We start from the raw sequence: 23746 nt of genomic DNA, 5'->3' as shown, positions 1-23746 counted from the left end.
CATTAGCAAATGACTGCATGTATCAACATGATACTAAGAGAGATGAACAAATATTATTGCACAACAGAAATGGTACACATCTTACGACGAGCACTAGTGAAATGCATTTGTGTGTATGTGTTTATATTCCTGAGGTAATGAACATCGAAATGAATGATTTTATCATTATCCGACCTATTGACAATGAGTATTGCCTTCCTTTTTCTACAGTGGTCATGCAATCTCCCACTCTCGCACTATTATCACGTCATGGGCCCTATGCACTGTTGCTTTACCAGCTTGGGAACAGGCACAAAAGTGACAGTGTAAAAATGTATGACTGAAAACCTGAGTGTTCTCTCTAGCTAATGAGTGAAAGCTGAGCCTAGTTGGGGTACTTGCTACTTTTCCTGCAGAAAGACTGATTTCTATTCAGAATGACCTGTAATTACTAGACAGGGGACAGGGCACTGGACTCCCTACTAGTATTGACTTGTAAATGTAAATTTGCACTTGTATAGCGCACTACTCACCCGTTAGGGTCTCAAGGCGCTGTACTCATACCGCTATGGAACCCCTCCTGGCTTTTCCCTGTGAGGTGCCCACTCCTGGGCACCCCCAGGGTGAAGCCAGGCATCCAAGCGCTGTTGGGGCCGTTGTGGAGATTAAGCAAGCTATTGCCCAGAGTTGCAGAGTGGGACCCATGAATTAGATTAGGCACCGAGGCGAGAATTATCTGGTCAAAGGGAATTGAGCCCAACACCTGGCGAAGCGGGACTTGAACCCTGGTCTTGAACCAGATCTCTGCTTCCGGGTCTGCCGCTCTAACCATTGAGCCACACTTCTCCTATTTGGATAGTATTTTAAACAGGGTGTTGTGGAATGGCTGAGAGTCCAATTTTCAAAGCAGTTTGTGCACCTCATTCCTCAAAGAACAAAAAAGCCGATACATATGATAAATCTGCCATGTTGTGTCACAGAATCAAGTTTAGCAAAATTTTACAGTAGCAAAGTGAACCCGTGTATTTGGAGACTGCACGAGGTGGAATTACAAATTTCGAGTTAGGGACAAGTTTGTCTTCATTCCTGTGTGAACCTTCCTGCAAATTTAAAATGTAGGTGCATACCCACAAGCCTAAAACTGCCGGCATTCCTTTTTCTCTTGCATGTAGATTCTGATCCAAAAAGCTGTCCTGCAAATTTGTAGATTTCCACGAGTTCTCTTGAGATTTTGAGTGAACGCCAAAAATAATAGCAATATATTATGTACCCAAATGTAGGAGCAATCCAGTAGGAACAAACGTCTGATTTTTAAAGCCAGTCCTTTGTAAATAAGGCTATGGATGAAAGACAAGTAGTTTTCTCTGAATGTGACAAATAAAATAGGAACCAACATCTCATTAAATCAACCCTCATTACCAAAAATCACTACAGTTTCATCCAAAGCAAGTCACCACACTAACCGTTCACCACGAGGGTGTCCCGCTTTATTGAAAAGGAGTTTTGTGCAGGCAAGGAGTTAAATGGGCAGACAATAGTGCAAGCCAAGCACCCAGTTTGTCATAGAGAAATAAATGTTGAACCTTATTCTCATCTGTTCTCTCACCACATATAAAAGAAAATTTGACATTTTCTGATCAGTTGGTTAAAAGGAAGGCAACTGAAAGATTTTTTGTACGTTTATTCCTAAAACACCTCAGTAGGTTACTTGCCTGGTTAATGGTTAAAAGTGAGTGTGAAAAGAGGAGATTCATCAGCTGTGAAAGGAATCCTTTGGCTTTCGTGAACTGGAAACATTTGTGATGCTTGTTTAATTCAAGTATTTTGAAACGGAGGATCAATGCGTTTTCTTTGTCTCAAATAATTGGGGTTCCTATTAGGAAGGGCAGGTCCTCTCTAGCAAAGGTGTAGCATCTTGATGAGAAGCGCATGTGCCGCTGCATGAGAAAGACAACAGACCTACCGTGAAGCACAGACTATTCACCTTAGGTCTAGCAGAGTACGTAAACACTGGCCTTTTCTGTACACCAGCCCTGCTCAGAAGTATCAGTACTGCCCACTGAAAGTGTGATGTTCTTGCCTCTTGGGCCATTGCGCTTCTTTCATCTGCACACACGCATAAACATTAGTGCATGGGCCAATAACAGATCGTCCCGGGCACTACATGTGGCTGCTGTAGATAGTACCTCCCCCACCCCACAGTCACTGCTGGCTCAAGCTCCAGAGTCACCCACAAGCCAATGAAAAGTATAGTGGGCCTCAGGAGAGGTCTAGCTCCCTCAGTTAAAGGAGGCGCGCCGCTGCTAAAATACACCTGCACAGCTAGAGCTGGTACTGTCCTCTGGCATGCATTCCGGCTCATCTGAGCAATCAATCAATCAATCATTAAACTTATAAAGCGCACTATGTACCCGTTAGGGTTTCAAGGCGCTGGGGGGGGGAGGGGGCAGCTGCTATCGATCGAAGAGCCATGTCTTGAGGAGTCTCCTGAAGGTGAGGAGGTCCTGGGTCTGGCGCAGGGAAGTCGGGAGAGAATTCCAGGTCTTGGCGGCGAGGTAGGAGAAGGATCTGCCTCCGGAGGTCTTGCGTTGAATTCGGGGGACAATGGCGAGGGAGAGGTTGGCAGAGCGGAGTTGGCGGGAGGGGACGTAGAAGTTGAGTCTGTTGTTCGGGTAGGCGGGACCGGCGTCGTGTAGTGCTTTGTGCGCGTGGGTGAGAAGTTTAAAGGTGATCCTCTTGTCCATGGGGAGCCAGTGGAGGTCCTTCAGGTGGTGGGAGAAGTGGAACCGTCGGGGGATGTCGAGGATCAGGCGGGCGGATGCGTTCTGGATGCGTTCTGGATGCATTCTGAATGCGTTGGAGTCGTTGGATGTCTTTTGCTGGGATGCCTGTGTAGTGCGTTGCCGTAGTCAAGTCTGCTACTAACGAGGGCCTGGGTCACCGTTTTTCTGGTTTCCGTCGGGATCCACTTGTAGATTCTACGGAGCATGCGGAGGGTGTTGAAGCAGGAGGAGGAGACTGCGTTGACCTGTTTGGACATGGTGAGGGCGGAGTCGAGGATGATGCCGAGGTTGCGTGCGTGGTTGGCTGGAGTAGGTGGGGTCCCAGTGCGGTGGGCCACCAGGGGTCGTCCCAGGCCGAGGGGGAGCGTCCGAGGATGAGGACTTCTGTCTTATCTGAGTTTAGCTTCAGGCGGCTGTTTCTCATCCATTCGGCGATGGATTTTAGTCCCTCGTGGAGGTTGGCTTTGGCGGTGTGTGGATCTTTAGTAAGGGAGAGGATGAGCTGGGTGAGCATGCCGCAAATAATATGGTGGGAACAAGTCAGGCTTCTCAAATACATCAAAGGCTGTGTGCCGGGTCCTGCCATCACTCCCACTTACTCACGTCCCTCACCATGCACGCTAGCTCCCACACCCACTGTACACCCGCTCTATCTCCACCCACAAATTTTTTCTAGAATACATGTTATCCAGTTCTGGCAGTAAACCAATTTATGGATTGGTCAAGGTAACAAATCCAGACACACCATTTTACAATACCTGGCACTAAGTAATGGGAGCATTCTGCAGCCTTCAAACCAATGACATTATTCATGGCAGTAAGGGTCAGAAAGAGCTACCGGAAAAGACCCAAGCTGAGCGCGTGACGAGATAGCAGCAGTTTCCTCCTCTTCCACCTTCCTACTCCCAGTACTGAGGCAAGCGAAGTGGAAAAAGGACATTTGACTTACAAGTAAATGAGGCATTATTTTCTCATAAACAACTGGGGCCTCATGTCCTCATCCCTATAGTATATGGATGAAGTAGCGACTCCGTGAGTAATGACGATTATCTCCAAGTAACAGAGGCATTATCCGGCCAGGCCTCCAGGGGCCGGTGTTCATTGTTAAGCTGACAATGGCATCAGCCATGTAGACTTGTCACACAAGATGAGCAGCTGAACCCATGGCGAGAAAACCACAAGTCTTACAGGAAGAAAACTGTTTGAGTGCAATGCACGGGTTCAGGAAGTGTTGAAATATTTCATACCGCGGCTTGCAGAAACACATAAAACAAGTTCCCCATTTTTCAGCACAATATCTGGACAGGAGGAATGGCACGCATAGGGTTGCCAGCCTCGGCCTTGAACCTGCTGCTGGTCCTGTTGAACAGAGGTAAGGCACAGTTACTTTTAAAGTCTACCCCAATGTCGGAGTGCGTTTTTTTAAAGCGATGAGCTGGAGTCCAGGGTGCTACTGTTAACGTACAACCCGGGTGCATATTCTTGGATTCAAGCGTGAAATTTCTCGACAGAGGGTCGCCGGGGGAAAAATAGTGCGAGGCTTTCAGGTTTGAAAGTGATATATATATATATATATATATATATATATATATATAGATCTATTTATATATATAGATCTATATATATCTATATATATCTATATAGATCTATATATATCTATATAGATATCTACTAACACGCTGTACAGGTACCATACATAAAAGAGATCTGTATAAAAACTAGGTCTTCTAATTTTACACCGTAATGTTTCCCAAAAAAACATACACCGTATCAGTTGGTTTGCTTTTATCCAACTGACAACAAAATGTCGTTTAATTAGCGATCGGAATATTTCCCCTGTGCGCAGGAGTAATCTGTTTAATGTAAATTTTTTAAGTTACACGCTGGTATTGTCCCGTTTGAATGGAATATGCGGTTTTCTGTTTTCAAAGCTTGCAACAATCACTTTCCCAGTTGAAAAAACATATAGACATTTTGAAAGCGGTCATGCTCCATTTAATTAACAATTTGATTGTTCATTAACAGAAAGCAGCAATCTTTACAATGCAAACTTTCTTTACTGGGGCAAGATGCTCTTTTCAAATCTACGTTTGGAAGCGCGTTTTAATACAGGTAAACACGTAAAACCATAGCAGTTCAATATACATTGCCAGTTTCTCTCAAAATGTGTTCCAATCTCGAAACCGTGCCAGCCGTTCCTAATCTTGGGACTTCTGTGAACCCCCAGGGAATCGGCCGGGGAGCCCAGCCTAAGCAATTTCAATGACAGGAACCCCAAAAAATGACACTTAAATACAGAAACAATTATGCACGATATAAATGCACAATTTTCAACTACTATTTTGATTCGCAAACAAAATCTTAGAAGAAAATCGAAATTATAATGGGAAGGTTGGCGCTTTTAAAAATGTCGTTTTATTTCTAAAGCGAAGGAGCTATGCAGGACCCTAGCATATCACTTTTTTTGCTTCCAATGCATGCTCTCTTTTTTCCAGTGAATACCAGTGCTGCTTCAATTGGGACTAAGAAACTCCAGCAGGTTTTACAAATCAAGATCAGGATACCATTTAAAATTTTAGCATCCAATTTCAAATTCCTTCAATTTTACACAGCATTTTAAAACTTTTTGTACTTTATTGATGTAGTAATATTTAATTTTCTAAACAGTCCTTGTCGCCCCAAAGGCTTTCCACAAGCATTTTTCGGACTGAATGTTACAGCTCGCCTGTCATTGGGGTGGAAAATAATTTTCTAAATAGAAAATATCTCAAAACAAAGACAATAAAGAAATCAAAATTGCATCTCAACTCTAATCATAATGGCCACTTCAGTTTGGGGTGTAAATACGGAAATGTATAATTACGCATATAAATTCATATACATCTAAATAAAATGCGAAACATAAGGGAAAGTCATAGGCGCAATCAACAAAATGTAATGTTAAATTGTTTCGTTTGTGAATGACGCACAAACTGCTTTCCTTCCTCCTGTAAACAATACAGACAACAGACAATAGGATTTTGCAATAACTTAGTCAGTATCAACATTTTCATCGCTAACGGAGTGTGTGAGAGACAGAAAGATAGTAAGGAAAGGAAATGGGGCGAAAAGAAGAAAACGCAGAATGAGGGGGAGGTACTCAATTGCAAATTATTTTATTTTTTAACATCTTTCTATTTAGTAAACAGCTCACTGACAAAATGTACAATCTCATTAAGAAGTAAGCTTTAGAAATTGACAGCTTAAATAAAAACTAAATAGAGGAAGCAGAACAAATCCCCATTACTTTCACTTTGAGAGTTAAGCTACATGTTTACAGGGGCCTTCAATATGCAATCACAGTTTCCCTTATCCTAAACTGTCCACTTACTTGACAAAGTTTCTTACTTTAGAGGTCTAGACATCAGCTAGCTCATTCAAAGCTCTATTATCGCACATACGCTTTTGTAGGCTCTGGTATTTGCATTAGATGCACAAACGGCTGCTGCAACATGCGAATAGCAGCAACCCTAAATCTCCACTAAAGCAGAGTCTTTAATTAAATTTGTAATACCACATAATGATCCTAAACAAATATTGTAAATAGTTATCTTTGGTCAAATCAGTCAAAACATGTTCTCATTGAACATGAGTTTTAATTAGGTCCACCAAACTTGACTTTGCACCCAACAATCTGCATGCAGGGACTTGGAGCGTTGCTTGTCACAATATTATAAACCTACACATCCCCGCATGCAACGTTGCCTTGGCCAAGATCGCAGAATTGGGTAAAAGGGCTCCTGATTATTTGTGGCTAGTTCTCAACCTCTGCAGGTATTTTCGGAACTGTACGAATCAATGCTAAAGAACGTGCACAAACTTGAACTGTTGATACCCATCTGCATCCCAATGTCCTGTTTAGCACCTCCAAGCCAATGATCAACGGGAATCGGAAACATCTGTAGCAGAGGCTTCAACTGCAGATGTATCACAAATTACAATGGGCACTGCAGCGGTGAAGATGCAGATGACTGTGTGATTCCTTCACACTCATATTGTACAGTAAATGTCCAACTACACTGTAAAGTGGGACTTAAGTTTGTAGTTTGTGCTCTATTTCCAAAGTTATCTTTTATTGACACTTCTATTGGTATTATCGTTGTAGGATACATACATTTGTGACCATCTTGCCAAGACTTCAAGTGCTGATCCATATTCTACTGTTCCTTTCAACGAAGTAACAATTTTGGAGGGCGAGCCTGATCAGTCATTAAACACAATCATCAATCAAGCCTTTCACTGTCTCAGTAGCTCCATTAGCTTTGATTTTGTGCTTTTCATCGTATGAGCGAGCCAAAGTCTGCAAACGTCCATTGATCATGAACGTTAAATAGCTTACAAATTCAGGGGCCCTGGTTTTATACCCATGTTGTTTTTGCATCATTTCCTCACTATGCAAACACAATCATTATACTAACCATGAGTGTAGCAAATGGAATGGGAGGCAGGAAGAGGATGCTGCCCCAAGTGTTTAGCAGCTGCAAGCAGTCTCAAAGCAACGATGGCAGTACAGCAGAGGAAGATGCAAGAGATTAAGCACAGGTACACAGAGACCCGCACTGAGCAGAGCAATGCTTGTAATTGACTTTGCACCTTCCCAGCAGGCCCAACTACTAAAGACTATACCAGTTAATAAGAACCCCTCCTATAGATGGCAGAGGTGTGGGTATGACTAGGGGTTGGGGGTGAGAGAAGGGTCATCCGTACAATGTTCAAGAAGCAGCTGACTGAAGATAGGGCTCGGAATTGCCAAGCAGGTCCATCTGCGCTCTCCCCAGTGAATCTGAAGCTGCACTGCACACAACAGCTCACCTGGACCCAGGCTTCCGCTTAGCTCCGTATTCTAGGCCTCCTGCTCAAGACAGCCCCGACACCTACATAAAACTGTACAGTGGCAAACATGCCCGTGAATTACAGCCATCTCCCCAACCGCTGGTGGGCAACACTAGCTAGAGAAATGCAACAGCATTTGCTGATGACAACTCAGGGCTACAAGGGCCAACCACGCCACGTGGACATCTGGTTTCTGCCCAGCCAATACACACCAGAAAATCCGATGCTAACAGCATCTCCGTGCATAGTACAGGTACTGCACCTACTGATGGGGTGCATGGAGGAGTAGTAAAAATAGCAGATCTCTCAACCAACTCTCTGTCAGACTTGAGAAGTGCTGTATTCAGAATTGGTTTATCCTTTGCAGTTTGGACCTGGTAGCTTTGTTTTCCCCATTAAAAATATAGGACAATTCCTAGAATGCAAAATTAAATAAGCATTGACAATGCAATCATATATACAAATAAATTTTTTTTAAAAAAATGGTATTGCCAATGCTTGTTTTCACAGCTACAGTTCCTAACATATCATTCTAAGATATTGGGCCCTTTACCTCTTTTTGCCCTGACTACTCCCACAAACAGGCTCATGCCCTCATGATCCCTTTATAACACAAGTGTACAGTGAGTCACGTGTTTATGGCTTGTGGGACTTCAGATTACACAATTTGCTAAGGATCATTATCAAGCACCACTCTTCACACCACGCAGGCCTAGCAGCGGTTCTTCACACCCATCCATATATCAAGAACATTTAGATTAAACTTCCTGAGTTCAGAAAGATTGCATCAATTGGCTGTGGGTTATTAGCATGCCAGGTGAACGTAATAGCAATGGAAGAAAAATATACTACGGTAGAGTACAGTGGCAGATGGGGCATCAAAGTACCCAGATACAGGCCCAGAAAACAATGTGTCCTTTAAATATGGCACATGAATATTTTGAGAGCTGAGGTTAGCTAGTCTCATTAAAGGTGTTGTGGTGGAGGGAGGGAGGGAGCAGGCGAGATCCCTTCAATAGGAAAGGATGGTTGATAGGAGGCAAACAGGAGTCCTGTTTTTTTGAGTCAAAGTTTGGAACAAGTCATGTAGTTACCCAATATGTATGTATACATTTATGTATTAATAAATGTATGTTTTTTTTGGTACAAGGCTGGTAAGACACCTAACCTGTTTCTATGCCAAACGTTGAAAGTGGACATACTAATACACACAAATTTATATTGTGTGCACATGAGACAGTCTTCCATCCACCCAACTTTCACAATGGACAATTAATGATTTATAGTAGGGGAGAACCCCCAAACAAATATTACAAGGTCATCACATTTCGACACCAAAAGGGAACCGCTTTGCGGAACAAACAAAAAACACAAACATGACTCATTATGCAATAAAGTCAGTGTCATCCTCAGAAACTCATTTCAGGTGCCAATCAACTATCTGGTCGGTCCTCTTTCCACAGACAAAAAAAAAAAAAAAACACCCAACATGAAGAGCTTCCTCCACAACCAGGTTACATAATTTGGTGGCCTAAAATGAATACATTTTAAGAAAAACAAGCACATGTTTGAATATTCAATAAATCATATAAAACTACTTTTTTATTTCTATCTGGTTTTGACTAATATTACTTTGCAAATGTAGCTGCAAATAAAGCTGAGTCACTAATTTTCACCAACTATCCTTTAAAGTTTATTTTGAATCCTATATATTTTTGATTAATATTAGTGACCCGATGTACATTAAAACGCACAATTCCCCATAACATTTTCTACACCATTGTGTGGGTGCACTGCAGCATTGATGTAATCGGATCTTTCTGCATCTTTGATACTGCTAACCACAATTTTATTTCTATGTGGTATGAGCTATGTTTTTCCATCTTATGTTACAGACTGGGCAACAAGTAACAACAGTACCTGTGCTAATGCAATATGGTCCCAACCTGGGGATACCCAAAGAATAGTCTCTTTTCCAACTTTATTTTAACATCTTTAAGCACCCACTTGTTGAGATGTTTAGGTGCTTTGGTATAATGGCATTCAGATTCTGCCAGACCTCTAGGGGTGCTCTCATTATGATGTAAAGGTAGTTAAGTATTTGCAGGTGGTGCAGTACAATGGTCTTCGGAAAAATGGAGACAAAACTGAGGTTAGCTTTTTAGCTACATTGACTTTGACACCTTGTTCGCACAGTGGCCAGTGCATCTTGGGTCTGCTTGTGACCTTCTGGAATTAGGAAGAATCTTGGGATGATATTTGAAACTCAGATTAACGTAGTATAGGAGCAATGCAATGACATTAAGTTCTCTGGAAAAAAACAGCTTGGAACTCTCCCTGCCACCAAATAAAGAGGCACTTTTCTGGCCTTTTCATGAGATTTGACATCCAAAGTTTACTGCCTTAAATCAATCGTCGTAAATGCTGGCACTACCTGCCACTGATCCATCCTTAAGATTCATCACCTTCTTGAACAAGGCTATACAATATAAGGTTACAATATGAAAGTTCCGTCTACACTAACATCTCAAAAGGTAAATGTTTAGATTTCAAGAAGTATAAAACATTGGAATATGACTTATTCTGAGCTTTAAAAACGTATGATCTCAAAGTCATTCTGCAAGGACTTTGCATGCAATTTTAAATTTAGGGCATTTAAATCGAATGTGGAAACTTATTCCAGCCTTCAACTTATTACTTGGTTGATTTAGAGCAGATTACAGATGTAGAAAGACTGTTTTGGCCGAATACCTGCCCAAAGTTGAAAGCTCCTAGAAAATTGTGTGAGAAAATTGTGGGCAAAACCCAGAAAGGTTGGGGGTGCATGTATTTAGAATGCTATTCCAAAATCGTTCACAACTTTTGAAGTTTTATGGATGTTTAATAGCCATTTGGTGGTGACATGTAATGCTATCCCATGGTGAATAATCATGGCACTTCTGTATCCGCAGCTTATGGCCTTAGGGTTAGTTGTGCAGTGTTAGGCAATGCCAAACTCTCCCTTTCTTTAAATATTATATATGTGGATTGTAAGTAGTGTTTTATCCAGCTTTTGTATCCAGTGTTTTGTCTATCATCTGCATTGTATGTGGTGGGTGGACTCTGAAGCAGGTATAATACTTCAGTTTGTGATTTACAAATACTAATACCAAAAAATCTCAAATTCGCTGTAAGTTGTCTTGAAATCATTTAGTTTTACAAATGCTTCTAGAGCACTGTACTTTAGAATGCTCCATTTTCTATCAACAGTATCAAGCTCCACTTTGTTTATCATGAGGCATTCGAGCCCACGGTTAACTGACCTGGGTTCAATAATTACGATGGTGGACCATTAATGGAGTAACTAAGAAAATTGTGGAAGCAAAGATCAATCAATATCTACTAAATAAAAATCCATAAGCCAAGAGGGTACTTTTGGTGTAACTGTTTTCATCAGCACGTCTAGAAATGCTTTGGTAAACACTCAGTAAATAACACTTGCTTATATTTCCATTTAGTTGTTATCACAGACACATGCAGTATTGCTGTCCACCAGGAGAGGTTGATGAAGGTTAAACCAACCAGGAGACCAGTAACTATTCCCTGCAATTTTAATGCAACTGCCTGTTCCGGCCACTTCGATATCTACTGGTTTCGCTACCTCGAGCGCTACCATGAGGATTTGTGCACACCGAAGTGTAATCAAGAAACCTTTAAGTTCAAAGCAAGTCTATTAAGGTCGGACTTTGCGGAACTTGAAATCAACGCATTGCACCTCAATGACAGTGGCATTTATATCTGTGGCGTAGCCTTCACGGACTCCAATGCAGCAACAGCCAAGCAGACGGGGCAAGGGACTACCCTTGTGGTAACCGGTGAGTGTGGGGAGTGCAGTCCATTTACAGGATGACCTTGCATGGGTAACAAGGAGGTGGGTTACAGATGAAAGGTGGGTACCACTCGGCTGACACCGGCTGTTTGATAGTTTAGTATTTTAACTTGCATGAGATACTTCTGTGCAGAAACAAGTGTGAGCGTGCAGTGGAAACTGGTAACAAGGGAGCAAAAATTATGGGTCGTTTGTTTCTGCTATTTCGCTGTAGGAGATGGTATACCTACCTTTGACAAAATAATCCCTAGCACCTCTGTATTATACAAGAACCCTTAACACAGTCGAATTACACTATGTACTGGAAAAAGTACAAAACGACAATAGTGGTTACATTAAAACAATTACGAAAATCCAAATCATAATATTAACTATTTTTGTAATGCAGACACAAAATTATCTAGCTTCAAAATACAGTGACTTTCCAGTGTAGAGGTACTCAAAAACGTAGTACACCCTTATACTGTGTGTACATATACATCATGTACACAAGTGAAATGGCACGGGAACGGCCCCCAATGTCTGCATAATTTCTGTGTCAACAACAGAACAAATATCCGACACTGGAGCGCACAGAGGCGCCGACAGCCAAGGGTCAACCAATACTGCACTTATTTAGTAGCGGAGACAGAATATATGAATCCAGATGCCGTGGTAGCCACAATGCAGCTTTTCACCAGGAACCTTCTGAGTTTTATTAAGAAGTGAAGCATGAATGTATTCAGGGCTAGGCTGTTCAGAGACTTTGAAGATGGTAATAAGTGTCACTTGTTAATTAAGTAAATGTACTATTTATTTTCTTTATAAGGGTTATGCAAAAAATCAGTGATCAAAGAATATACACATACTGGAATCGGTCAATCTACTACTGGACTGCAAGATGACACAAAAGTGACTGTTTTTTGCAGTACAGACTTCACTGATCACTTGAACATCAGCCTGGTTAAAATCCAAAGACTTTCTGGGTCACTGTGATTCCTTATTTATTTTTACAAAAAATGTCAAACCCAATACGCTGAAAGAAATTTGCCAGGTTTCGCTAGAGATGTGGAAAAAAAACTATAGGCACAACTATCTACAAATAAAGTATAGAAAAGATAGGCTGAAGATTGAAAACAGTGACAGAAAGTGTGCCGCGCATAGAGCAAAATCACTCCAGTGAATTACGAAAATATTGTTATTACTATACCAGGCTGTAGTATAGATTGTTCTCTGAACTGGTGGTGAATAATTAAGTGACAAAGGCACCTCAATTATCATTCGCCTATTCTCCAGTACAATCTAGTCACCATTGAAATAAGAACTTGAGTGCAGGAACAGAAGGGCACAAATGCTACCAGGACATAAAATATTTGGCATGGTCATACAATTAATGTTGTTTTAATATACAACTTCAATGCAACTCAGCCTATCACAGATTATTGAGAAAACAACGTTCAAATATCTATAATTACATCCTTGGAATTGGGTCTACCTGTTGAAAAGGGAGCAGAGTAAAATCTTTAGGCATAGACCTGATAAAATCTTTCTTTTTTAAGAAATGTTCTTCATTTATACACTAAAATAATAATATAAATATAAGATATTTTCACTGCTATGAATATGAAATCTAGTTTTAATATCATGGACAAAGAATGGACATAAACAGATGTTTCTACTATTGTCCCCTAATTACATACATAAGCGACTCCTTAACAACCATCAAAAAGCTTTCAAATGCAATTATCCAATCGGTTTTCAAACATCTTTTTTTCCAACTTAAAATGACGGCGTCCACCCCGTAAAACTGCAAAAAAAATGTATAAATTGTAGGTAATGATGAAAGGGGTTGCAAAACTGTTCAATGAAAAAACAAGATTTAAGGAAACTGACGATGGGAAAAGATAGAAACATTTAATCACTATGAATTATCTGCTCCCAGCTGATACACAGAAACAGTTTGAAATGGAGAGATGTGCTTGTGAATGAGAGCCAGAATAACGAGCAAAGTTAGCTTGCTTGCAAGAAGGAAGAAGAATTCAGTCAACTGTCGAGGAGAACCGCCAAGATACCGCAACAAAGGGAAGTATGTCACACAATAGGCAGAGGTGAAGCTCTTTTACAAGACTGCTCAGAGTTGCAAAACCTGGGAAGAAGAGGGAACATGCTGATGGACTGAGCACAAATAGGTTCCCTTTTTTGTTTTTTCTCTAAACCTGGAGACTTCTCAAATTCACTTCCGTTACTTTTCCTTAAATTTGTTGCATTAGAACAAATTGAGGCAGAAACTAGCAGCTGATGGAGTTGGCAGATCACTGAAGCATAACTGCTCCAGAAGGTCGGGGGGCTCATCTATTTACACTTGAATGCGACCACACTACAACTTAGCTCAATTCCCAATTTGCATTATCCTGTATCTCACAAGCCTTGTCTCCATATTCTCTCATAGAGCAAACTGATCTAATTTTTAAGTCATGCGTCCTACACTTTAAGTTAAGAAGGCTTTTAAAATACTGCATAGAATGGAATAAAAAGACAGGCACATTTAGCATTGAAATGTATTTGCTAGAGGAGGCCAAACACTGGACACTAAATCTGCATAGTTTCCAATGGTGTTTCAACGCTCACAGTTAAACTCTAGTTCACAAATGACCCAGAAACCCCACGCTCCCCTTTCATCTTCCCTTTTACAAAATCAAAATGCAGCACTCCGGTTCAATTGGTTCGATTCAAACACGACCCCAACTTTCAAAAAGCATTTGGTTTGTTATTTAAAATTGCAAGGCTGAAAAATGTTGTTTCAAAATGCAACAGTCTTCTAGTAACCTGACATTTTATTTACAACAAATCTGATACTGACTCAGAAGAGATATCCACTCTGATTGTAGGAGTAGGCAACTTTGCATTGTACTGTGGGGGAAGGAACTGAAACTTCCCCTTGGATGGAACTACCCTATTTATTCATTTAGGATGTTTACATAGCCCAGTTCTTACCAAAGTAAAAGTAGAGCATTTGACAAAAAATAGTGCATGAGCCAACCGACATTATCAACAAGCGCTTCCAAAAGATATCAACAGAACAGATACGTGTTAACCCCTTAACTGCCAGGCCTTTTCCCCCTCAGGTGCCAGGACTTTTTTTGGCTATGTGGGGCAGTTCGCACTTAGGCCCTCATAACGTTTTGCCCACATAAGCTACCCACACCAAATGTGCGTCCTTTTTTTCAACAACTAGGGATTCTAAAGGCTCACAGAGTTTGTGTGTTCCCCTGGAGCACACCACGAAATTAGCCAAAATACAGCGAAAATGTTGTTTTTAAAAACAAAAACAAAAAAATGGGAAAAAAGGTTTGCAGAAGAGAGCTTGTGTTTTTTCGCTGAAAATGGCAGCAAAAAAGTGTTTGTGGTGCTGAAATCACAATCTTCCCAGCTTTCAGGAACAGGCAGACTTGAATCAGAAAACCAAATTTTTCAACACAATTTTGGCATTTTACTGGGACATACCCCATTTTTACTATTTTTTGTGCTTTCAGCCTCCTTCCAGTTAGTGCCAGAAATGGGTGTGAAACCAATGCTGGATCCTGGACAGCTAAACATTTCTGAAAAGTAGCCAAAATTCTGAATTCAGCAAGGGGTCATTTGTGTAGATCCTTCAAGGTTTTCCTGCAGAAAGTAACAGCTAAAATAAAACAAATATTGAAATTGGGGAAAAAAGAACCATTTCTTTCTACGTTTCCTTCTATAACTTTTTCCAGCTACGACAGATTTTTGAAAGCAATATACTGTTAAGTCTGCTGCACTCTTCTGGTTGCGGGGATATATAGGGCTTGTAGGTTCATCAAGAACCTGAGGAACCCAGAGCCAATAAAGGAGCTGCACCTTGCAATGGGTTTTCATTGTATACCGGGTATACAGCAATTAATTTGGTGAAATATTAAGAGTGAAAAATAGGTATCAAGGAAACCTTTGTATTTCCAAAATGGGCACAAGATAAGATGTTGAGAAGTAGTGGCTATTTGCACATCTCTCAATTCCGGGGTGCCCATAACATTTGTTCTGCTATTCTGTGTTCCCCCAAGTCTCCTAATAAAAATGGCACCTCACTTGTACGGGTAGACCTAGTGCCTGCGACAGGAAACGCAACATGGACACATCATATTTTTATATTGAAATCGGATGGGTTTTTTGGAAAGTGCCTAGCTGTGGATTTAGGCCTCCAGCTCAGCCAGCACCTAGTGAAACCTACCAAACCTGTGCATTTTTCAAAACTAGACAGACACCTAGGGGAATCCAGGATGGGGTGACTTGTGGGACTCTCACCAGGTTCTGTTACCCAGAATCCTTAGCAAACCTCAAAATTTGGTTAAAAAAAAACACTTTTTCCTCACTTTTTGGTGCTGCAAAGTTCTGGAATCTGAGGGTAGCCACAAACTTCCTTCTACCCTGCGTTCTACCGGGTCTCCCGATAAAAATGGTACCTCACTTGTGTGGGTAGGCCTAGTGCCTGCGACAGGAAATGCCCCAAAACACTATGTGGACAGATCAAAATTATCAAATTTAAAACTACCTGTTTTTGCAGGTGGGGGGGAGGGGCACCTGCTTTTGTGGTCCTGGGCTCAGCATCCCTCTAGGGAAACCTACCAAACCCAGACGTTTCTGAAAACTAGACACCTGAGGGAGCCCAGGGAGGTGTGACCTCTGTGGATCCCACTGTGTTTTCTTACCCAGAATCCTCAGCAAACTTCAAATTTAGCTTAAAAAAAAATTCCCACATTTCTGTGTGGAATCACCACACCGGCACAAATTTGCTACCACTAAACGTTCCCCTCAGTGTCCCGATAAAAATGATACCTCACTTGTGTAGGTGGGCCAAGTGCCTGTGACAGGGAAGAGCCAAAAACATGTCAACATTGAGGGGGAACCAAAGCGGGTCCAAAAGGGCAGTTTGAAAAAAATCGTTTTTAGGCTGACAACTGGGGCAGAATTTTTATCGGTATAGATGGGACAATGCTAGGAATTTTGTGGATTCCTGCAGATTCCGGAAGGTTCCATCACAAAAATGTGGGGAAAATGTGCGATTTCAAGCAAGGTTGGAGGTTTGCAGGGCATTGTGGGTATGAAAATGGTTCTTGGTGCATTTGAAGCACACCACCCTGGACTCACCCAAATGTTTCGTATGTAGATGTGTCTAGGTCTCGTAGATTTTTCTACATGGCAGCATCCCAAAGTCCAAAAAGTACAGTCCTCACCATTTCAAGTGGGATGATTTTGATGGCCCAAATGTGAAACCAAAACCTAAAATAATCAAATGTCCTCTTGCTTGCTGTTGGGATAAGATCTTTTAGTGTGCGGAGGGAGAGCTGAAAGACAGTTATCCCCTTTATTTGGGGTGGCGGCAAAACCATGCCCATACTGGTTAGTAGCCACCACCCCATTATTATTTTTGTGATTCCCCGGCATCTAATAGGCTTTCTGCCCTGAGGAGTGGAACGGGTGTAATTGCCCCATCTGCCCACTGGTGGGCAGAACAACTTTGTCCCCATTTAATTGGGATGGGGGTATGGCCATACCCTCACTCTCACCCTCTTTTTTTGAAAAAACAAATCTTCCTGGTCTCTGCTGGGCTTTCTGCCCCCCTTGGGGGCAGATGGGCTGTCCAAAAATAGGCCGATCTGCCCCAAGGGGCAGAAATGGCCAACAGTAATGTGCCCCCATGGGGTGCGACTTTTGCGCAAGGGGCTGCCCCCCCCAAACAAAACACACACACCAATCCCTGGCGGCTAAGTGGTTTCTGCCCCCCCCCAATGGGCGCAGAAATGGCCTAAAATAAATTTGCCCCCAGAGGAGCGACCCTTGCCCAAGTGGTCGCTCCCCATCTGTAAAAACATTTTTTGTAAAAAAAAAATCCCTGGTGCCTAGTGGTTTCAACCCACAAGCAGGGCAGAAATTGCCTAAAATAAATTTGCCCCTCCGAGGAGCGACCCTTGCCTAAGAGGTTGCTCCCTTTGCGTGAAATTGGCGCAAAAAAAATCCCTGGGTTCTAGTGGTTTCTGCCCCCCTTGGTGGCAGATTGGCCTAAGAAGAATAGAAATGGCCTAAAATAAAATTGCCCCCCAGGGGAGCGACCCTTTCCTAAGGGGTCACTCCCAATTAGTAAAGAAAAAAAAATCCCTGGTGCCTAGTGGTTTCTGCCCCCCTTGGGGGCAAAAATGGCCTAAAATAAATTTGCTCCACAGGGGAGCAACCCTTGCCTAAGAGGTCGCTCCACATGCGTGAAATTGGCGCAAAAAAAAAATCCCTGGTGTCTATTGGTTCGCCTCCCCCCCCCCCCCCCCCTTGGGTAGACAGGCCTAAGAAAAATAGGCCGATGTGCCCCCAAGGGGAGCAGAAAAGCCCTAAAATAAAATTACCTGTCAGGAGAGCGCCCTTGCCTAAGGGGTCGCTGCCCATTAGTAAGGAAAACAAAAATCCCTCGTGCCTAGTGGTTCTGCCTCCCTTGGGGGCGGTTCGGCCTAATTAAAATAGACTGATCTGCTCCTGGAGGGGGGGGGCAGAAATGGCCTAATAATAAATTGCCCCCCTGGGGAGCGACCCTTCCTCAAGGGGTCGCTCCCCTTAAACGTAAACACAACAACCACAAAACAAAGACAAAATCCCTGGCGTCTAATGGGCATTTCTGCAGCCCGATCGCTTCATGATCGGGCTACAGAAATGCTCAGAAAGATAGCTAAGGAAAGGAAATGCATTTCCTTTGCTTTGATGCCTCTCTGCCTGCCCACACTCCCTATTGGAACAGAAATGCAAGCATTTCCCTTCCATTCGCACTGGAGGGGGTGCCCTCTGCGCACGATTGCGCTCTGACTTCATTAGACGTCACTGGGGGGGGGGGGGCTGAGGGGGGGGTTGAGAGGAGGGGGGGTTTCGAGGGTGTAAGGGGAAGCGATTCCCCTTCTATCCCTGCCCCATATGCTCATGGGTGGAGCATTAGCGCCTCCCAAGGAGCCCGGAGCAGGACGAGGTGGTTACGTCCCTGGCGCCTGAGTGGCATGCCCTAGGGCGTAACCACCCCGTCCCAGGCACCATAGGGGTTAAGCTCATTAAAACATGTAAGCACAATTTAGAGATAATTTAACAAGGCTTTCCAATGTAAGCCCTGCTCTAGCGGAGCACAGTTGGAGAAGGATGGATTGCAAGGAGGGGCGTGGGTTACATCTTACAATTGATACTTTTCTAATAGAGAAGTGCAGGCTTTGAACTACTTAGCTGGCATGAACTCTGCAATTTGTAAAGGGGTTCCACATTATCCTAGTGCATTTGAAGGTCACTGCGAAAGGTGAATCACAATATTAAAATAATTTTCATGACAAAAAAATAATGGATGTAAATATTTCTGCATTTCAGCAATTCATTCATGGTGCAAAAGGCTTTATTGCCACTGCCAGCTCTACTATGCCACATCTTAGAGAGCAGCTTCAAAAGGAGAAAGAGGATACACGATTGTATCCACCAGAGACTACAACTGAGGCTCCTTTCACTTACCAAAATGAGCCCGTAAACAATTTTTTTATTTAATGAACGCAACACAAAGGTACTGCGTTGAAGGGAAGATTCACATGCATGGCTGGAGGAAAAGTAAGAGTTTACAAATACAAAAAGTTATTCCATGGCACTAACAATGTTTTCTTATTTTGAACCAAGAGCCACAGAGTCCAGAATTCAGGCTGTTGATAGTCCTCACGGTGCTGCTGTTTTTGTACGTCATTGCACTACTTTCCATTTGTCTCTGTCTTTACAAGGTAAGAAAATACGTGTACAGTTAAACTCAACTTGGGTCCACTCTCTCCAACCACGTTATCAGCTTGGGTTGCTTGTCTAGAGTGTTTACATCCACTAGGCCCTATGGTGTATTAACTATGATCATATTCAATTAGCCAGAATGTTTATTTGTGCAAATGACAAAGAACAAGGAATGTGCTATTAAATGAGAAACAGCAAGCCCTACTTGTCTGGTTGCTGTCTTACCTTCCCAGGAAACTACCATCAACCTTCATGACCTCAATCTTTATAATTGCTTACTCTAATGTGGCTCCTTTCTCTCGCCCACAGGCTTTTTTGGAACTTTTACTCTTTCTTTCTCCATGCAATGGAGCTTGTCCTTAATTGGTTATTTTAATGCTCATTTGATTTCTGGCTATATTGTGACCCACAATTCCCAACTCAGTTGTTTCTGTTTTGTTACATAAACGTAGAGACACAAAACGTGTCAGCAAAGATTTCAGGAGGGCGCTTGTAATTGGTCAGGGTATGCCCATATATGTATATGTTGGTTAGCAGGGAGCCTTGCAGTGTGACAGTTTACAATGGTTGAAAAACTAAATGTATATATTGCTAGCTAAGACGTAGGTGTAGACTTGACATTAAGTGCATAACCAGTTTTTCATTGGCATTTTTTTATGCCAATAAAATATGCTGGCAAGTAGATGAGTGTGTGGAAGTTCAGTATTTTTCAGAGAGAACTGAAGAACACTTGCCTTTGTATTACATCCTGTGTAGTAGTATGGCACAATTCAGGCAGTTTTGTCCGCCTTTTTTACCAGATCACTACCACAACTTGTAAATCCCCTGTTCATTAGTTGATGTCAGCGCAACACTTTAATAAAAGGGGTTAATACCTGACTTCTATTTTAACTGCATGGTCAAGGGCACTTTCCACAATACCATTGCTAAAATCAGTAGAGCAACTAGGAAAAATATAATATGGGATAGTGGGCAACATAGGGGCCCATGTTTTCCAACTGACGAGGGATGTGTGGATTCATAAGAGGAAAGCAGTGTCAGCGAGTCTTATCCTGATCAGAAACTGTCAAAGAGTACCACAAGAGTAATGGTGTTAAAGGCTGTTCAAAGGTTTTTGCAAATCAGAAGAACAAGGAGTCAAGATAAAAGTTAAAGATGTCTAGAGTAAGGGCTAGATACGTGCAATGTGGCCTCAAAGCAGGAAAACCCTTTATTTTTCATGCCTTTGCCAATCAAATGAAGACAGATAATGGGATGAAAATGTTGGATATTGACTGAGCCTAGCACTGGGTAAGTTGGCTGTATGTTATACACTAGGAGAGATTTCCAATGCAAGTAGACATAACTGTAAGAGTAGCCGTGGTGAGCTATTTAGTTTTAAGCACACGTTTACTAAAGAAAAGAGGCAGAAGCATTTATTTTCATTCACCTGGAATTATGATTTTTGACTACCTGGTAGGTGTTCGTAATTCTGGTGTTAAGAACGTAAGCAATGTGGGAGAGAATTAAATTATTTTATCTGTCTGGGCTGTGGTTGCAATTGTTGCGTCATGCCTACAACAACTTTATCACAGAAGATGTAGAAAAATGTTTTAGATTTTCTTCCACTTAACCTATTGATTCTTAAGACATTTTTGATTTTTTTGGTGAATTGTTAAATAACAATTGTTCACAGAGTTGGAAGACATTCTTTGAATGACATACAAAAGAGGGGGGAAATCAGCAAGTAATATAAATTACTCTTTTAAAACTTAAAATTGAAAACCACACATTTGCCCCTCTTATGGTAGGTTAGCATGCTGCTCAAATCTACTGTTTCAGACACTTCGTGTATTAAGTCATGCGAACATATCTAGCCTTCACTGAAACCTGCCCAATTCATTAGGTACCAGTAGGTTTCTTACATGTCTACCGCTGTGTAAAGCAGCAAGAGCTGCAAACTCTTAATATTTCTAAAATATCATTAAAACTGGCAATACCTTGTTGCTAGCTGTCTTTTGACAGACTACCACTACTGATTCACTTTTATAAACTTTATAATTTCCAAATACTCTATTCATATTACACAGCCAAATATTGCTGTTCAACAATTTGGGGAGGAAAAAAAAACAAAAATATAACAGGCAAACCCCACTAATGAATCTATTTTCACAGACATGCAATAAAGAAGACATTTTTAGTTTAAAGGATCAAATAATGAAAGGAATATGTTACCTTTAACAATTACAAAAGCAATGACTACAGAAATGTTCCTGAGAACCAGTATTGAGAAATTACAGAGCAAGATAAATTATTCATTTCAAAGAATTATCAAGTGACATAAATTAGAAAGTTCTAAAAGAGTAAGTTATGGCAAACCAGCTTACACAATGCAATGTCGCAAAGGTACAAAACCATCACCTAATAGTGATCTTAAATGAAATTCTAAAATACGTTTAGCAATAGAAATTGAAAATATAATATAAAAATGTTAAATGCAGCAGCATGCCACAAAGAGTCATTTGAATTCACATCCAGCTACTTTACAAATAACCAATGAAATCAACTTCAAACGTCCCTTGCACCTATTGCAGATTCTGTACCTTCTGTTCATTTGAATGCTTATGTGTATACACCTATTCATGTATCCTACTTAACAGCATACAAACAAAGACGTGCTTTTATTTTCTAGGCAAAAAATAAGGAAAAAAAGCATTGTGATGGAGAAATTCCGGGAGATGACCACAATGTAAATATTTATTGTTAAATCTTTTTTCAAACATATTACAAATCTTCAGTCGGACTCCTAATTTTAATTTTTATGTTTATTCTTAGAAAAGCCGTAAAACACGTATGTTATTTCAAGCTGTTGTCCAAGAAATGTATCACAAGAGACAAGCCCGCAAAGCCCGTCGGCCTGTAAGAACATTTTTTTTTTATTTCAATACCTCTCAAATTAGGCACAGAGCCCACAATCTTTGATTGAAGAGTGAATTAGCAACTTTAATGTTTTCTATAACTAAAACAGAAACCTGTCAGACCGTTTTATTAATGCTTCAAACAGACCGAATTCACCACTTAACTTTTCAAAAAGTATATTTTATAACTATTTTTCACAATTTGGTAAAAGTAATACAAGAAAAGATCATCATGTAGGAACCTGCTGCCAAAAATGTGGTCTGTAAATTGAACTTTACCTAAAGTTTGGTGGTCTTCCTGTATCGTTGCATTCTGGATATATAAGAAATTGGATAGTTACGATTTTGATTAAATAGATATTGTGTCTGGTGTAGGGTGGCCCAGCAGAATAGATGTGCTTTGGGCACCGGACTGATCACCTGTGAAAGGCCAATTGCAAAGTACAGACATAATATTCAGTGCAGAAAAAAAAATATTTTTCTTTTTCTATTTTTTTGCAGGACAGCACAACTGGTGAAACTATCTATCAAAACACTTGAAGGTATTCTGTCCTCTCTGTACGTGCTCTGCGCATCAATCAAATAAGGGAAGCATCAGACCCCGATAGGTGCATCATCAACCACTTGTTAAAAGTGATACGTCTTCACCACCATGATCTGCAGATTACAGTTCGCCAAAGGTTTTTGGACACAGAATCTCAACTCAAATAGGTGCCTAAATGCTGATGCTAACTGTGGAGGTATTAACGTCCCACTAATAGACATTTTGCTGGGATTAGAGAAATTATATTGTTCTTCTGTTAAACTAAATCAGTTTTAAGCCATTTAATTCTTCAAAAGATGCTTCTGAACAAAGCCAATATAGAGACCTAACAATACATTAAATTTTTCAGGCTTGTTTATGATTTCAAACCCAAATGGATCTTTACAAAGCAACTTGATTTCAGGCAGGACACACAATACCTGATTTATCTTATTTACAGCAAATTGCTGATACAGCTCTTATTTTCCCGTGATGCATAAAGTTGTGGGTCTAGAACACCAAAGAACTAAGGTGGGATGATGGAATCATGAAATAATGATGTCTTATTCACACTTCTCTATTAAAGAACTTTCTGGCTTGTCCTTTTTCAGAAATGCAAAGCACATTCATAAAAAGCAACAGTTCAAGGAGAGCAGCGAGCATGTCTTGTGAAATGCTTGTTGAGACAAATGCCACACAATGTTTGCAAAATACGTCGCTTTTCCATTTCTATCCACCACTTCCAAGATTGTGCGACCAGCAACTGCGTGCTGACATATTACTGAGGACCAAAGAATACCACTCAGGTGTAATTCACGGTGGTTGTTTTATTGAGTTAGTGCACTTACCAATATCAAAATTACCCTAAATGAAAATGTGCAGATAAACAATGTACACTCTTGTTGAGTAAACAAGAACTATAAAAACATGAAATAGATGTTTATTCTTAAAAAAAGAAAAGCAACTGAAACAGTGGCATTTCTCAAATGTTTTTGTTATCATTATCAAATGGGGGTGGCACTGCTCTGATTAGTGGTTCCCAGATGCT

The 23746-nt window shown here is 41.2% G+C and overlaps 2 protein-coding genes across 4 annotated transcripts in view; one reads left to right on the top strand and one right to left on the bottom strand.

The window, feature by feature from the left end:
* METTL9 (methyltransferase 9, His-X-His N1(pi)-histidine) overlaps positions 1-23746 on the bottom strand; it is a 145282-nt gene that overhangs the window by 10808 nt on the left and 110728 nt on the right. The window lies entirely within an intron of this gene.
* IGSF6 (immunoglobulin superfamily member 6) lies at positions 4002-23673 on the top strand. The gene is made up of 6 exons (XM_069210315.1): positions 4002-4134; positions 11132-11488; positions 19180-19277; positions 21950-22006; positions 22093-22176; positions 22677-23673. Exons 1-6 carry the CDS (start codon positions 4074-4076, stop codon positions 22713-22715), a joined length of 696 nt encoding a protein of 231 aa, XP_069066416.1. The 5' UTR covers positions 4002-4073; the 3' UTR covers positions 22716-23673.

This window comes from Pleurodeles waltl, chromosome 10, assembly GCF_031143425.1.
Source record: "Pleurodeles waltl isolate 20211129_DDA chromosome 10, aPleWal1.hap1.20221129, whole genome shotgun sequence".
In the NCBI taxonomy this organism is placed as follows: Eukaryota; Metazoa; Chordata; class Amphibia; order Caudata; family Salamandridae; genus Pleurodeles; species Pleurodeles waltl.
This window is presented reverse-complemented; position numbering and strand designations above follow the sequence as displayed.